The sequence below is a fragment of the Pelmatolapia mariae genome, linkage group LG22 (assembly GCF_036321145.2).
Source record: "Pelmatolapia mariae isolate MD_Pm_ZW linkage group LG22, Pm_UMD_F_2, whole genome shotgun sequence".
In the NCBI taxonomy this organism is placed as follows: domain Eukaryota; kingdom Metazoa; phylum Chordata; class Actinopteri; order Cichliformes; family Cichlidae; genus Pelmatolapia; species Pelmatolapia mariae.
Genome location: NC_086245.2, coordinates 34,332,307 through 34,349,190, shown reverse-complemented (window position 1 = coordinate 34,349,190; position 16,884 = coordinate 34,332,307). Strand labels below are relative to the sequence as shown.

At 41.5% G+C, this 16,884-nt stretch overlaps 2 protein-coding genes across 2 annotated transcripts; one reads left to right on the top strand and one right to left on the bottom strand.

The window, feature by feature from the left end:
* Positions 1-83: 83 nt before the first annotated feature.
* Positions 84-6,911, bottom strand: ngly1 (N-glycanase 1). The gene is made up of 12 exons (XM_065469973.1): positions 6,736-6,911; positions 5,345-5,459; positions 4,999-5,208; positions 4,229-4,391; positions 3,908-4,127; positions 2,922-3,043; positions 2,480-2,625; positions 2,038-2,148; positions 1,773-1,958; positions 1,301-1,486; positions 739-916; positions 84-650 (listed from the first exon to the last, which is right to left on the bottom strand). The coding sequence occupies exons 1-12, from the start codon at positions 6,834-6,836 to the stop codon at positions 475-477; spliced, it is 1,914 nt and encodes a 637-aa protein (XP_065326045.1). The 5' UTR covers positions 6,837-6,911; the 3' UTR covers positions 84-474.
* A 249-nt stretch (positions 6,912-7,160) lies between these two features.
* On the top strand, positions 7,161-16,526 carry oxsm (3-oxoacyl-ACP synthase, mitochondrial). The gene is made up of 2 exons (XM_065471454.1): positions 7,161-8,318; positions 12,463-16,526. Exons 1-2 carry the CDS (start codon positions 7,324-7,326, stop codon positions 12,863-12,865), a joined length of 1,398 nt encoding a protein of 465 aa, XP_065327526.1. The 5' UTR covers positions 7,161-7,323; the 3' UTR covers positions 12,866-16,526.
* The last annotated feature ends 358 nt before the right edge of the window (positions 16,527-16,884 follow it).

The window sequence follows — 16,884 nt, the reverse complement described above, 5'->3', positions numbered from 1 at the left end:
CACGCGCCTCACGTGTTTTCTTTCATTCAAATCTTACCACGAGAGCAACACAGCATTATTAAATGTACTATCTGACACATAACTGAATATTGTACGTAAACAGCCCATTTTTAATTTGCAGATTTAACATCAAACAGTTTATTAGTAACAACAGACCTGCAGTACTCTGACCCTAACAGAACAGAATGTGAAATGTCTCCACGCACTACAAATTGCAAACACATTTACAGTGGAGGGAAACATTGCAAAACTATATGGCTTTATGGTTAAAACTGTGCAAGTCTCATGTTAAATGGCCTTCAGTCAAAGTAAGAGATTAAATTGTGTGACAGGAATGAAAGTCATATCTTAATGAGTCCATCATTAGGCCATGCATGTTCAATCATCCTGAGGAATTCTATATTGCACTGAAACTACAACCCAAACAGCTCTGAACATGTCAGAGTGATCAAGTATTTAAAAAAAAAAAAAGTGTTAAGCATCTTGAAGATGAACGATGACTTCAAACGTAGACTCCTCCGTCTCCTTCAAGCTCTGTCTGAACAGCTGAGAATGCTGCCATGCCGTTTCCCCCGTGCCCCCGCTGACTTCTGCTGCAACGATGAACTCTGAAGAGCCACACAGACTGGAAAAGGACTGCGCACTGCCATCTAAGAGTTCAAAGGTGGGGGAGGAAGTCAGGTAGTTTCATGGCAACACAAAACAGGATGTTGAATATTTCAGAGTAAATGCCGATACCTCCAGAGAACTCTGTAGTAAACGGGCCCGAGTGCAAATGCCAGCAGGCTTTCCCAGAGTGGTAGGTCTGGCTACTGGCCATGATAGAGACAGACTTTATCTTCATTCCTGCTGGAGCAAAGTCAAACTTCCAGCTGATTCTTCCTGTAGGAGAGCCTTCTGTTCGAGCCAGGTACACCTAAAGAAATGCAATCACATCCACTCTGTGGAAATCCAGATTTTCTTGCCACGTTCACTCAATGTATTTGCTTTATTTTGCATTAAGAGACATTTCCACACCTACTGTTATTATCCATTTTCTAACCTGATAATCATTTTTTAGTTTTAAACTGCTGCTCAGAAAATTTTTTTTACAGCTCAAAGGAGCGCTTCGTGAGCTTAAAAGCAACAGTTTTCTATGCTGTTTAAAATAAACCCAGTAGAATGAGCTTTAACAGAGGTTTGGCACTGTCCATTTAGAACATGAGACCAGCATTTGTTCACTTAGCGCTTGAAAATGATACATATACAGAGAATAAAGATAAAAGACAACGACACTGCTATAAAACAAAAACAAACATACCATCTGCCAATCATGTTCCACCTTTCTGAAAATTGACTCCGTGCTCCACGCGCACTGAGACCAGCTCTGGATCATTTCAGAGCCATTGGACACTCGGCAGTACTGGTCTTTGGAGGCGCTGTAGCGTATGTGGAGCATCCTGTCACTCTTCTCTTTGTCAGTCGGAGTAAACACAAAACCTACAGCCTGGAAAGAAAACACATGCACTCTTTTTCAGTAAAATGTATATGCAGACAGTTAAGTACACTTCCAAACAGTGAATCTACTCAACAACTGAAGAGAGACCGCATGATCAAAACGTGTTACTGAGAAAGCTGTGTGTTTATTGCATTGTTGTGTCATTTTCTGTACATGTTGATGCCATAGCTACAGCAGAATCAAAAGGATATTTAGTATATTGCTGATAACAAGAAGCCTGTTTAAATGTCTGCTCAAACAGATATGCCAGAGGCCATATTTTGTTGTACGGTACCTCTGTGGAGGTTTTTTCATTGCACGCTCTGGTCTCTCCCCGAGCTATTCTCCAGGCCAGAGAGCCAGAGTTGCGCCCGCCTAGCTCTCCTGCTTTAGGTTTCTTCGGAGAGATGAACTCCACCAACTCGACAAGCAGCCTCTCTGTCAGTTCTTTCTTCCTCTCTGGACTCAGGAACTGCTGCCGCTTTAATGACAGAGCAGAAGGTGAGTGCTTTACACCAGAGACACCACAGTAATTAGTCTGTTAAATGGGTTAGTCTTACCACTGCAGAGAGCCTATTAATGGTGTGCAGCAGCCAGGCCTCCTGAACCCTGGTCCTTCTCAACAAAACCTCTGGATGATTGCAGGAATACCTCCACGTCACATCAACCACCTACAGCACAAATCCACACACACCCACAACTTTTCAAACAACCAGCCCTAATTATCTGAGCTGTTCTTAAGATAGTGAGGGCTATTCCCCCCCCCCAAAAGACATAAACATGAAAGAGGCCGTCTCAAAGACAGCAATATAATCTCATATATACACTTAACTCAACTTTGACTTGGAGGGGGAGTCGATATCTAAACACCAGTAAACACAGAAACATCTACACCTCAACACAAAGTGAGAAAGTACAGTGCAAATAACAGCATTCATATTAAATAATAATACAATAGTAGTACAAGTTACAACAGTACTAGCACGTGTCCATTTCTTGTACCTGGTCCTTGGAGAAAGCCAGAACATAGGCCAATTTTTTCCCCCAACCGACCTCATACAGAAGAGGCTTATCACAGATATTCTCACATGGATCACAGTGTAGCCAACGGCGCTGAGAGACAGAATAAATCTCTGTCCACACATGGTCTGAAACAGCACAAGGAACACGACTCATTTCATACACATGTGTACACCAACAGATCACGCAGGAATCTTAGGAGATATGATAACGTTTTCTTAATGTACAAGCAGGTATGAGCTTGTCCTGTCAACATATACACTGAAGCTCATCTTTTAGGTTACTTAAAATGATACAAGCTCAAGTTAAACAGTCTGTATGATCCAGTGACGCTGAGAAATGTAAGAGCACGACAGAGCAGAGTAAACTGACATCATTCCTCTTTGAGCAGAGAAGCAGAAAAAGTGTCCAATGACGTATATACCTGTGCTGTCCCAGATGTACCTGGCCTCAAGGCCAACAGCCCTGCAGCACAGGGTAAAACAGTTGGCCCATTCCCCACAGCGCCCTCTCCTGGTTTCCAGCAGCTTCTCTGGATTGTTATACCTGGTGTTAACAACAAGAACAGACGAGGCATCCAAAATATTTGTTTGTTTTTTAAAACAAAAACACACACACACACACACACGGGTACAACTTGAACGCATTTTTCATTTTGTTATGAACTTCACTGATGTGAATGTTACAGATTCTGAGATCCCTTCTGTGACGCTCTTTACAGTTATATCTATATCATTACAATCAGTGGATTTACTGTATTTACACTTGTTTCTATCTGGCTTTGATCCCAGTCTTCAGATGGCAGGAGCTCAGGACAGATTTGATCCAGCGTTTACAAACTAACTGTTAAAACTACGACCACGTCAGCACCATCATCCTTTATGATGTAGTTATCAGTAAGATATTGAGGAACTCCTTGTGCTGTTCACAACTATTTTTAATAATGCTGTTTAATATATCCCATATTCTCTTCTTTATTAATTTTCAGTATTTTACTACAGTATTTCTTTCTACACACATTCCAACATTTGTTGTTTTTAGGTTTTAGAGTTATTTTCTGCCTCTGTAGTTCCTTGATTTCTACAGTGAATATCTGATCTAGATGTGAATATTTATTTTCTTTTTCTTGCATTTTGTAAACTTTTTGTGATCCAAGAACAACGTGAAGCAGAATTCTGCCTCTCTTAACAGTTTTTAGTTAAAACATTAAAAAAAAAAAAACATGTTTCGCTGCCTATATTTTTGTTAACTACATACCTTCATATGCTACATACTGCCGATGTCTTCGTTTTGTTCTCTACATAGAAAATTGTTCAGGCGTGTTCAGCGAGCAGTGGAAAGCAACATATCCCTGCCTAACTCGCCGTACTTGTTTTGCAACCAAATGCAAACGTATAAACCTACACTCACCTGGGGAATCTGGTGGAAACCCGGCAGCTCTGACAATAGTGGTTTTCCACTCGCTGGGCTCCCCAGTGGAGGTCATCGGTGCTAGGACTGAGGGAGGGAGCGTTCTGAGTCTGTCCTCCACAGAGGTGGCAGGGCAAACAGTCCACCCAGGTGAAGAAGTCATTTTTGAACCACCTGAGCAATTCCAGCACCAAGAAGTCTTCTATTCCAATTTTACATTCTGAAAACAGGACAGCAAGTCAAAAACTTCACCACACACACACACACACACACGCACACTCACACGTTACAAAAAGTTTTCTGTGGGTGAAATTTTCTTACTTGGGTCAGACTCATTAGCCTCCTTCAGCTTCTGCTGAGCAGCAGAGTACAGCTCCTGGTGAGGGATCAAACTCCGGGCTTTCTGCTGCAGCTCAGGGTTTTCATAAAGCAGCACATGTTGGAAGTTTGTTTGAAGAGTCACAAAGAAGCTCATGCTGCTCTCCTGACACAGAGGCAAATAAACAGACAGGTCTGCATGTGTCATTCAAGGAAGTGAATGTTGTTCAGGCATTGTAAAGGCATTTGGCTGAAGCTTAGAATAGTGCTATTAATAATTTCCTCACTAACTACTGAAACTATGATGTCCTATAACTTGAAAGCATAACTCCTATAAAGTCACACTGCTTTATTTTTTCAGTTCTCTGTCCACATTATAGAGAAAATATCCTCTCTACAGATCAGGAAACTGAAGATCCTTTCAAAATAAAAATAACAAAAAGAAGATCCTTTGTGTTTTTGGCTTATAGAGTGAGTCTTGTTATCCATAATTAATAACTGTATCACATGACTTCAGCTAAATCATTGTAAGATCTCCCAGCCCTGGAATGCCGGGTAGCTTGGTCAGCTGTCCAATATCCATGGATGAAAATCCACAACACAGTTACAAACTAATTTTCCAAGTGGCTAATTTCTGTGTTACATTCTTTATTTGTCACAAATCTGTCGAAGGAGGTCTCTTTGCTCTGTAAAAAGAGGATAGAGTTGGCATGACCCAATTTAATCAGGGTTTCTCTACTCTTTGATTCATCAGTGAGAGTGTCTTTATTTACCACGGACGGTGGCTGCTGTGCTGGTGATGCTGCCGATAGGTTAGACGCAGCAGTAGAGCTCGCTGCTGCTGAAGCTGCAGCAGGCACAGGAGCTGGTTGGACAGGACATCCCTCACGCAACCTCTGGTCCCTTTCTGTGGCAATAGATTCCCTGATGAGCTTCAGCTTTTCCACTGATGCAGACTTGGGGAAGACTAAGTGAGTCTCAGCCTGGCAAGAGGTAGTTTGCTCACAGTTAAGCAAGTGAGAAATGTCCAATGGATTTCTAGGCAAGTTCTACACAGCAAAAACACCAGCTTGCTTCTATAATAGAAACCATCTGGTACAGTAGAAATGAATAAATTACCTCCTCAAATCCCATCTCAAAGAGACATTCTACAGCACCTTTGACGGGCAACAGCTTTGTGGAGAAAGTTGGATTCCCAATGCGTATTGATCTGTATTTCTCTTCATTGGGATACCTGTTAGAGATGACATATAATAGTAATCATCTGAGGAATACTGACTGATACTAACCAATCGCACATTTTCAGTGTTGGCATTTAAGCTGTCCAGTATCTGCCAGCAGATATAATGTGCCTTGAATCCACTGTTTTTCTACACAAGTATCATCACAGCTAAGCAGACAACATATATGGATTACTCTATCGCAAATTATCGTGGGCCTTCTGCTTCACTAATTGTCAATTTACCCCAAAAAAATCATGGTTCAAAGTTTACACATGTACACTGATTGCTATAAAAATGTTAGCTTCATATATAAAGTACTTTTCCGGATATCTGAGGCAATGTTTGAACATGAACATCTCAGAAACTATTACAGATATTTCAGAATCCTACAAGGTTGCATTTTACAATAACGCAAAACAAAACATGAAGAATGCTTATTAGAAAATGTGAAATTCATAGTCACAAAAACTAGAAAGTTTTATTTTTATTCATTTAAATTTCACGATACAGTGACAGTTGTGACGTGTTGTACAACAAAAACAAAATAGTAATAGGTATATAGATATACCATTGAGAAACTGATACTCGTTGTCTTCTGCAGTGTTAAGTTGGTTTTAGTGTGCTCAAACATGGGGCAGTTCACATTTTGAGAACTCAGACATTTTTTGATCCGTCTCAATTTACAGATCCTGATTTCACTTTTACAGTAAGAGAGGCCAGTTTGTGTGGGGGCGGGTTTCTCGTGTACCTTCTTCCTGACGTTGCTATCACTTGGTATACCTACATCTATCATTACAGCTGACTTCCTTTTCTTGTCCACCACCACTATATCTCTGGTTGGTTAGCCATAAGCAGATGGTCAAGCAGAAAAATAAAACGAACAAACAAACAACAAACAAACCCCCAAAACATGATTTTCAGATGAAATGACCCACGTGCAAACCAAAGATAACTATGGTTATGACACATACTTCTGTGGACGTTTAGAGAAGAATAGCATTCTCCTTTATTGACACCTGCACTGACATATTTAGCGTTCCTTAACCGTTACTGTCCTTGTAGCAATAAATCGCTTGATGACCGTGTAACTATATAAATGTATTTTACATAACCAAAAACTGTTTTCTGTTAAGTCATTTAAACCCATTTCAATAGTTATGCCATGATTTTCTAGGAGTCGGCGAGTGACATAAAAGCTAAAGGGCATTACATTAACAGCTACAAGCGTACAAAACACCGAGGCTTGACTGCAGCTGGGTAAGCTTTCCTAGCGTTTCGTTGCCTTACCTTATAATGTTGTCCGCGTATGTAAGTAACAACTTTGTGACATCTAAGAAGACTTCATTTGGATTCTCACACAACGTTGTGACCGCTGGTGAAACAGCCATGTTGATATTCCTTGTAAAAAAAAATGGAAAAGTCTTTTAAGTTTTCAATGCAATAGCTAACGCTAAGTAGCTACTTTAGGGTCCTAAAGGAAGCTGCCCCATCAAAGCCTGAATAAATGTTTGATTCGTCTGAAGGACTTAAAAAATGTGTTTGAATATTTGTGCCATAATTATCCACAATTAAACACTTTTATATGTTTTCTTCCTGTGGTATTGAGTTGGTTGACTTTTGTTGGCCATTTAAATGGATCTGGCCTTTACTAATACTACCTAAATACAGCTGAAGACAAACACAAGGAAGGCATGGACACGGACATCATAAATAACCGCTAACTCTAGTCTGGTCTGTTCTGTAAGTTATTAGTTTATGTAAGTCGGTAATTTATATATTTTTTTCTAAATTATATTTACTTTTTCCTCTGATATTTACAGTAAAAACTCCAATCCAACTAAGCCTCAAGCTGTCAAAGCTTACACAGACAGCAGGATGTCTGTTTTTTCACTGTTTTGTTGGAATAAACTACGGTTGAGACCACAGAACATAAGGACTCTTCTGCACAAGAATGCCGGTGTTTGTCCGAATCAGGAGTCTAGGCACCACAGCTCTGGACGGCAACAAAGAAGGAGGGTTGTTATCACAGGAATAGGGTTAGTTTGTCCTCTGGGCACAGGCACTGCTCTGTCCTGGGACCGTCTGATCAAAGGTCAGAGTGGGGTAGTTGCCCTGGACTCAGAAGAGTACAGGACTCTCCCCTGTAGAGTGGCAGCTCTGGTACCCAGAGGAACCAAGGAGGGTCAGTTTGAAGAGGAAACATTTGCTTCTCGTAAAGAGATCAGTAGCATGTCATCAGCAACCGTAATGGCCCTTGGAGCTACTCAGCTGGCCCTGGAGGATGCAGGCTGGTGTCCCAAAAGCCCAGAGCAGCAGCTCAGCACAGGGGTGGCTGTTGGGATGGGCATGGTGTCGCTGGACGAAATCGCTCGTACCTCCTCCCTCTTCCAAGAGAAGGGCTACAACAAAGTGAGTCCATTCTTTGTGCCACGCATCCTTGTCAACATGGCTGCTGGACACATAAGCATCAAACACAAGCTAAAGGGTCCCAATCATGCCGTGTCCACCGCTTGCACCACAGGTGCGCATGCCGTAGGTGATGCAGCCAGGTTCATCGCTCACGGGGATGCAGCTGCTATGGTTGCAGGGGGCACAGAATCCTGTGTGGGGCCACTTTCATTAGCTGGCTTTGCTAGGGCCCGTGCCCTTGCGACCAAATGGAATAACAACCCTACACTTGCATCAAGGCCTTTTCATCCAGAAAGAGAAGGTTTTGTAATGGGAGAAGGAGCAGCTGTGCTCCTGCTGGAGGATCTGAACCATGCAGTGAGTAGAGGAGCCCGGATTTACGCAGAGGTCCTGGGTTATGGGCTCTCAGGGGACGCTACTCACATAACTGCTCCTACTGTGGATGGTGATGGGGCATTCAGGTGACTCATTTCAAAGTTTTCTCACTTGATGATGCTGTTTCTTGTTTGTTTGGGGTTTTTTTGCTCATATTAGTATTTATATATTTTTCAAATATACTGATAATCAGTAAAGTAGGGTAAGAACAAATATAGTTACTTCATGCAGAAATATATGCCCAAAATTTCATAAGTGGTGTTTATGAAACTGAATTTATAAAACTGGATCCCAGATGGAAGGACCAAAAAAATGGATGGGATGCAACAGGTACATATTAACCATGCAGTTCCATGTAATGTTTGTAGTCTTACTGATGGGTGGCAGGTGATGTGGTGGTTGGCACTGTTGCCTCACAACAAGAAGGTTTCTAGTTCTGCCTAGGACATTTCTGTGTGGAGTTTGCAGGTTCTCCCTGTGTCTCCACGGGTTCTCTCCAGGTACTCCAGCTTGCTCCCACAGTCTAAAGACATGCATGGGGTTAGGTCAATTGGTAAATCTAAATTCACCATGCTGTGAATGTGAATGGTTGTCTGTCTCTATGTGGGTTGGGTAAGTGGAAGAAAATGAGTGTACATTAGACTATATGTGAGAGTTTAAGCCACATTTTTCAAAAATCAATTCAATTTTATTTATATAGCGCTAAATCACAACAGCAGTCGCCTCAAGGCGCTTTATATTGTACAGTAGATCCTACAGTAATACATACAGAGAAAAACCCAACAATCATATGACCCCCTATGAGCAAGCACTTTGGCGACAGTGGGAAGGAAAAGCTCCCTTTTAACAGGAAGAAACCTCCGACAGAACCAGGCTCGGGGGGGGGGTGAATATATAAATATATATGTATATATATATGTGTGTGTGTGTGTGTGTGTATATATACATAAAAAAACTTGGATAAAATACATTAGATTTCACCGTTATCATTGTCCGGCTGGAAACAGCGGAGGTCTCCAAATTCAGAGGCTCCATCCACCTGAGGACCTGTCCTTCGCGGTCTAAGTGGGCCGGGTCCTCCGAAGGCCGGGTAGGCCGGAAGTGAGCGAATGTGAAATTGGACGGTCTAGCCTTCAGAATTACGTCACGAGCTCTCTCGGTGTATTTAATCTAATCTAATAACTTTAACCTCAGCCAAACCAATTTACTCACGAACAAATAAAACACTGAAAAAAGCCAAACAATAAAATTTTTAAGTTATCTGAGTGACTTACATATCATGTTTAACCTGAGTAGCAAAAGAATGCGGGGGGTTGAAAACGATGTGCCGGGAGTTCGCTGTTCTCGCCGGCTCAGATATTTGAAGTTTACACAGCTACATTCTTGTCTGAAAATATGTTAAAAGTTTATTTTGTGACCCAGAAAGAATAATAAGAGTAATATTAAAACTAAGTAGCTGCTGCCATTGTTGGAAACTGGAATTGGCTGGGCTGCGCTATGAATTCTGGGATATGGTTTTTCAATTTTGTTGTTCAGGTGGAAAATCAGGAGAAATTCGGGAGAATGGTGGCTCCGGGAGATTTTCGGGAGGGGCACTGAAATTCGGGATTCTCCCAGAAAAATCGTGAGGGTTGGCATGTATGGGCGGGGCCATCTGCTGCGACCGGTTGGAGTGAGAGAAGACAGGATAACAGACACGTTATTTTAGATTCATACAGCACTCTATTCTATTCTATACAATTTAAACACTTTATCTAACTCACTCTCATCTCAGCCATGTTAGAGTCACAAATTACATGGACACACATGTCTTTGGACTGGACCACTAATTGTAGGTAGGCTATGGTAGTGAACGAGGTGAATATAGGCTGCTATGTAATTGTATCCATACCTTGCATTATCATTACCAAGTTAAAGTACCTGTGCTTGAGAAAGAGTTTTGAAATATCATTTTTCAGTTGATTATGAAAATATTATTCTGGAAACAACCTCTGGTTTAAAACATCATTGATCAGCTGTGTTGTATGCTGATATATGTAAGGCACAAACACTAATGTGCTGTTATTTCTCATATTCAAATTGTGTGTGCTGCTTTTTTATGTTAGTCACAAACACACGAGTGTAAGATTAGATGATTTTCGCATCAGTTACAATTTATAATTTTCTTTATCTTTATATTTTCCATTTTTTAGACTACTGACATTTTGTTGCATCCACCTGGTAGCAGCATCTTAAAGGATGGATGAAGGGGCAGGAGAAGGGTACCGCCTGAGCGAGAGCCAGCGAGCATGTTATTTTGCTGGCCTAATTAGTTATACAGGAAGCTTGTAGCTTTGTGCTTGGTGGTAAGGGTGTTTTACCAGGTTAAAATGTTGAAGATGAGTAAAGATTTACTTGTCTTCCTATAAAAAAATCTTAAAATGCCTGTGATGCTTTAAAAACACCAACAAGCCCGGACTGGTCTCTCTGTTCTGTATGTTAATTGAGTTTTCTATCAGATGTTTGGGGTTGTTGAGGGATTCTGTTCCCTTAGCACAGCTTCTCTGTCTTAGTGACATTATGTCCAGTAGGGGTGGGCGATATAAACGATATACGATAGAAACGATATAGATTTGGCCAACGATAGAGATTTTGACTATATCGCTCTATCGCGATAGCGCATGTTGATGATGTCATCAAGCTGCGCCTGTTTTGGTAGAAAGTATCACAGCGGCTACAACCATTATCATCAGTAAATTATGTTCTCCTGACTGAAGTTTGGCCCGTGTATAGCATCCTGCTATGCGATTGCATGTGTCCCTGACCACCAGAATCCCTCACGTTAACTTTTATTGAGTGGAAAAAAAGTTGGCGTTCATCCACCAGCTTCACTGTGCTAATGTTATGCTAACATAGCTGTGTCGCTAGCAATCGCGTAGCACAACATTATATACCAGGTAGTCCAACTTCAGTAACCCTGCAAACGCCACTGCTGTTTAGTTTTCTGTCTTCATTTATGTTGGGAGTGATAGCAGAGCTGTACGTTTGAATTAGTTTCAAAAATCTCTCAGTCAGAACATGGTATGAAATGTTTAGGTATAAACTAGCGAGCTAACTTCCTGTTAACTTCTAACTCCGTTAAATTTAATAAATTCTGTTTTCACGGATGCATGGATGTTAAACTTAATTGTTACACCCGATAAAGCAGCAACGCTGATGATTTAATTAAAGATGAAAGAATTTAGACTGTTTTTAACTCTCAGTGTTCGTTTGACTTTGGGACCTGAAGGGGACGGAGTTTTGGACCCAGATTACTCCTCACTACGGCAGCCGTAATGCTCTGACAATCCATCAAGCAGTCCATCAGCAGGCTTACCAAAGTTGTACTAAAACATTTTTTAACAGATTTCTACACGCCAAAATCGGTTCAAGGTCAGTGCGCACAACAAGAATTCATACATAAGGCACACTCTCGATTTTTGAGAAAATTAAAGGATTTTAAGTGTGCCTTATAGTGTGGAAATACGTTATACAGAAGAAAAGAATATATCGTGATATATATCGTTATCGCACATGCTTCAAATTATATCGCGATATGAATTTTAGGCCATATCGCCCAGCCCTAATGTCCAGGCTGTTTATTTCCTGGGAGTATTCACATAAAGCATTTGTGACAAACTAAGGTCAATACGCTGGCATGCTTTTATCTTTTAAAAGTCTCAATCCTCTCATTGTAGCAGATACTGGTGTAAACCATACAGTATAAAACATGGATGTAGCCATCATAACATCATCTGTTAGTTTTGGACCTCACATTTTATAACTTGAACATTAGAAATCTGGCCTATACCATGAAGCCAGAAGACACCTTATATGGATACAACAGGGAGCCAAGTTATCAACTAAGACTTGCTTGGGCTACCCGGGGTGGGGGGGTGGGGGGTGGGGGAGCAGTAAGGCAGCACTAAGGCTTCTTTCACAATTTGAATATAAAGAGAACCAAGTCCTTTTTATAGTGGTTACAGTTTCAGTCAATTGTTATGGGTATGTTGGGTGTTTCGTTTTACAGAGAAGTCTATATGACAACATCCTGAAAAAAATGACTTGAAATCTGTGCTGACATGTATACATTCATTTCTTGTCTCCAATGTCTTTGTTTAAATGGAGCAATAAGAATCTGTAGGGTAGCAAAAACAACACAAGCAAGAAACAAGTTATCCTTAAACTTCCTCTTTCGTACCATCTCCACAGGTGCATGTCTGCAGCCTTAAAAGATGCAGATGTCTCTCTGGCTGATGTCACATATATAAATGCTCACGCCACATCGACACCTTTGGGAGACGCAGCAGAAAATGCAGCCATCAAGAGACTTTTCCAGCAAAGTGCTAGCACCCTGGCTGTGTCCTCTACCAAGGGGGCCACAGGACATCTGCTCGGGGCTGCTGGGGCTCTGGAGGCAGCTTTCACCGCTCTGGCCTGTTACCACAAAGTCCTGCCCCCAACCCTTAACCTGGACAGAACAGAGCCCGAGTTCGACTTGAATTACGTTCCCTGCACAGCGCAGCAATGGCAGACTCGGGGTCGACGGGTAGCCCTCACAAATTCATTCGGCTTCGGCGGCACCAATGCCTCACTGTGTCTCGGCAGCATCTGAGGACACACTGGGAGCGACTGGGAAGTTCTTCTCATTGATCAGATCACATCCAGGCATGACATATTTACTAAGAGTAGTGATGTTGGCTGTTCCTATGAAATACTTTCAATGGTTTGCAACAATCTGTCCTGGATTTTTATGGAAAAACTTCATTTGGAATTTGTTCCTTCAGTCCGTGTGTGTGCCTGCGTGCGTGTGTGCCTGCGTGCGTGCGTGCGTGTTTGCCTGCGTGCGTGCATGTGTGCCTGCATGCATGCATGTGTGTGTGTGTGCGTGCGTGCATGTGTGTGCCTGCGTGCGTGTGTGTGTGCGTGCGTGCGTGCGTGCGTGCGTGCGTGTGTGTGTGTGTGTGCATGTGGAGTATGTTGTTTACTTTATTATGATGTTTTTGTCCACCTGTATTAGGTACACCGATGTATCTAATGAAGTCCAATATAATAACTCAGCAATAAATTTGAGTACATTTAAATATTTTGTTGATGTTACCAGGGGATGACGACTGTACTTTATATTTTCTATTTAAATAATAATGGTAATAGTGTGCGACTATATATGCTACAACTGAGTATATTGAAAACACACACAGACACAGAGAATGTAATATGGCTGGGTGTTATAAATTCTACTAAATCTCTAAACATTTCCCAGTTTTAGCCTCATGCTAAAGGAGACCTTTTTCATTGGGCAGATGGCTGGACAAACACAACCCTAACAACCAGGGCTCTATACTACGAAGCAAATTCATTCTACACAGGTTATCTATCACCATTATCTGGATTGACATACCTTAAAACTGGCGATCAGGATAAGCGCTCACCTGCACCGACACAGGGAGAACATGCAAACGCCACACAGGGAGGCCCCGGCCCGATGACCCCGCCACTGCTTATTCTTTCATGATTCATATTTTTAAAAAGTAGTTATAACTAAAATAAAATTATTAGTTTGAACTATTCAGCTGTAATGTGCAGTTCACTGATCACATGCAGCGGTCAAGTGGAGATTATATTAAGTTTCAGTAAGGAAGGGGCGGGGCTTCTTTAAAATTCTGCCAAGAAACCAGTTTGAACTGAGTTGAGTTCAAACTGGAGTTCATACCAAGTTCTGTGCCATGTCTGCCTGTCCTGGACTTGACGAGTCCTAATGAAGACAGCAGGCGTTTTGCAATTTAGCAGAATCTGTGAGGGCTGAAGTTTTGTATTGAATAGCAGAAATGATTTAATTGTGTTTACATGCCTAAAAAAATGATTGTTTTTGAACCATGGTTACAAACCCTGGATCAGCTCAGCTGTGAGAAACCATGCCTGGTTGGTCTGATTCCTCCTGCTCTCTATTTTCCATTAAATGTTGTTTTGATGTCCACGTTCCAGAGACTGTAGCCAAATATGTTGTAGCTGGAGATGGTGTTGTGAAATAGAACTGTGACATTTCTAAGGAACACTCCTCGATGTTTTAAAAACGCCGCAGAATGTGTGAAGTTTTAATACAAGTGCTGCATCAGCTCCATTACTGTTTGAGGGATTCAATTCACAAAGTTCATATCTGGCAAACTTAACGACTCTCTGGATTCTTTAAATGTGCAAAACCCAATCATTTCTACAATTTACCATATTTATACTAAAATAATCATGTCCAGACAACACTTCATTTTAAAAAAGCATCAGCTGTCACCATAGTGACTTCAGCGTTCAACACTGGTGAGCTGCTTGGAAACAGGAAAACATTTCAGCCTCTAAGTTTGTACCTTGGGTTTAAATACAGCTCACTAGTGTCAAATCTTGTAATAAAACACAAAGGCTTAAAATTGTTTTAGCCATTGTATTAATCTTTTGTTATTTGCACTGCATAGACATAAAAATGGTCCTCAAAGTACTTGACTCTCAGAATCCTCACAAATATGTAGACTCATTAATTGACTGAATGACTTCACTAAACAACTCTTCCCAAGGTCTCCATAACTGATTAATGAGTTTGCTGTTAATGTTTTGATGGTGGCAGGATGGAGGGTTAGAGTGGGATTCGGTCGGTGTTTCTCAGCTGTAGCAGCGTGGGTAAAGGGAACAGTCAGAAATAAGTCTCATAACTTGTTGTTACAAGGAGTGAATTGATCATATTTACGTAAAAGTCCAGAGCCTCTATAGACGATGATCTGAGTACTTGTAACACTGCACAAAGGTCACGATCACACTGTTCATGAAGTGCTGGGTTTGTCCATCTTCGGGGCCTGAAGACTGCGAGTCCTGCTTGATTCCTGCGATTAGCTTCAGTCTTCCTGATGTTTCTTAAGTAGCATGTATGTAGACACACACTCTCTCTCTCTCTATATATATGCCTCTCTCAGTGGGTCAACAGAACATCTGACACAGCACAGCTGTAATGAAAGAATGGGAGGGTATTTCTCCAAGAGGACACCTAGCTTGACGCTAACGTCCACTGTGAATGTAGCTGTTGAAAATAATGTGGACTCCTGGCTATCCTGTTATTACATAAAAGAACTAATTACAAGTTTCCATGTTACCAGGCTGTAGAGCGCTCTGTGAGTGTGGATCTAAAACTGTTTAAATCTTCCTCTGTCTTATGCTAAAATCTCAAAGGGCTACATTTAATTTCCAGATAATTCTGATATGAAGTGTAAATGTGGGCCTCTGTGGCGTGTACAGCTGCTGTCATCTCTGTGTAAAACAGGCTAACAGAATTAGTGTATGCTAACAGCTAATCTAGCTAACAAATTAACAGAATGCTACAGAGTGATGTTAGACGCCGTGCAGAACTATAAGATGCTAAGCTATGTGTCATTTTAATTATAGTGACGTGGTTGTGTTTAGCTTAATTTAGTCATCAGTAGCAGTAAAACCAGCAGAGACCATCAGAACTGGAGCAGCTGGGCTATGTAACAAGTGTTCGTGGTCACATCCAGCAGGTGTGTGACTTTGGCTCCAGAAGTGGAACATGGAAACCCCACAACAGGAAATTTTTGCTTTGTTTTTGTACAGTGGGGTTATATCTTTTATACAGTCACCGATGCTGCTGTTCTGGCTCCATAGCCTTCAGTCTTTGTAAAAAGAGATCTGTCTTAATGCCTGTAAGCTCCTAAACTGTGAGTCCTTAAACAGAGGACAAAAAAATCTATATTCTGAACAATCACTCGACCTAGCAAACAATACACTCTAATATCAAAGCATAAAACCTGTGAAATGAAAAGTAAAATGGCAGCTTGGAAACAGGGCTGCAGACAGCAGAGTTTCTTACAGTTTTAGTGGATTTTCTTCTGTGGATTTATCACTTCTCTCCTGCTCAGAGATGTGAACTCCACTGCCACAGGTCTCATCATCATCTACCTGAAAATTGAGGTATTTATTATTTTGTCTGCACCCTGATATCTTGCTTTGCTCAGCTGCAGCTATAGAAAGGGACAGATTTCTGGCTGATCTTAATGGGCGGTCGTTGATCTCTCTGGAAGTGCTGCACGGAGGTTGTGACGTCTGTGCAAAGCGCTGAAGTTTGTCTCCTTGTCAGGATTAAGCCATGCCTCAGCTTCCAGGCTTGTAAAAGTGCAACAAAAGTTATTCAAATACATCTCTCCCAGATGACAGGATGTGCAGTTTCTGCTTTAAATGTTTGTTTATATTCAAAAATCTAAGCTCACATTTTGTCGAGTGCACTGGTGTAATTAAAACAAATGAATTTAAATCAATAGTGTCATCTCTACTCTTTGCCTTGACAGGGCAGCAACACTAGGTGTGACAGCTGTCACTGTAATCGTCCTGTTTCAGTTCTTTTTTCAGTTCTCAGTTCTCATCATTTACTCAAATTCCTGCACCTGATGAGGAGAGCACACCTCACCCCTCCCATCCTCACCACTTTCTACCGAGGCACCAGTGAGAGCGTGCTGAGCAGCTGTATCTCCATCTGGTTTGGCAGCTCCAGGGCCTCGGAGAAGAAATCACTGCAGAGTGGTGAGGACTGCAGAGAAGATCACAGAGACTTCTCTTCCATCCTTCCATGACGTTGTTCACAGA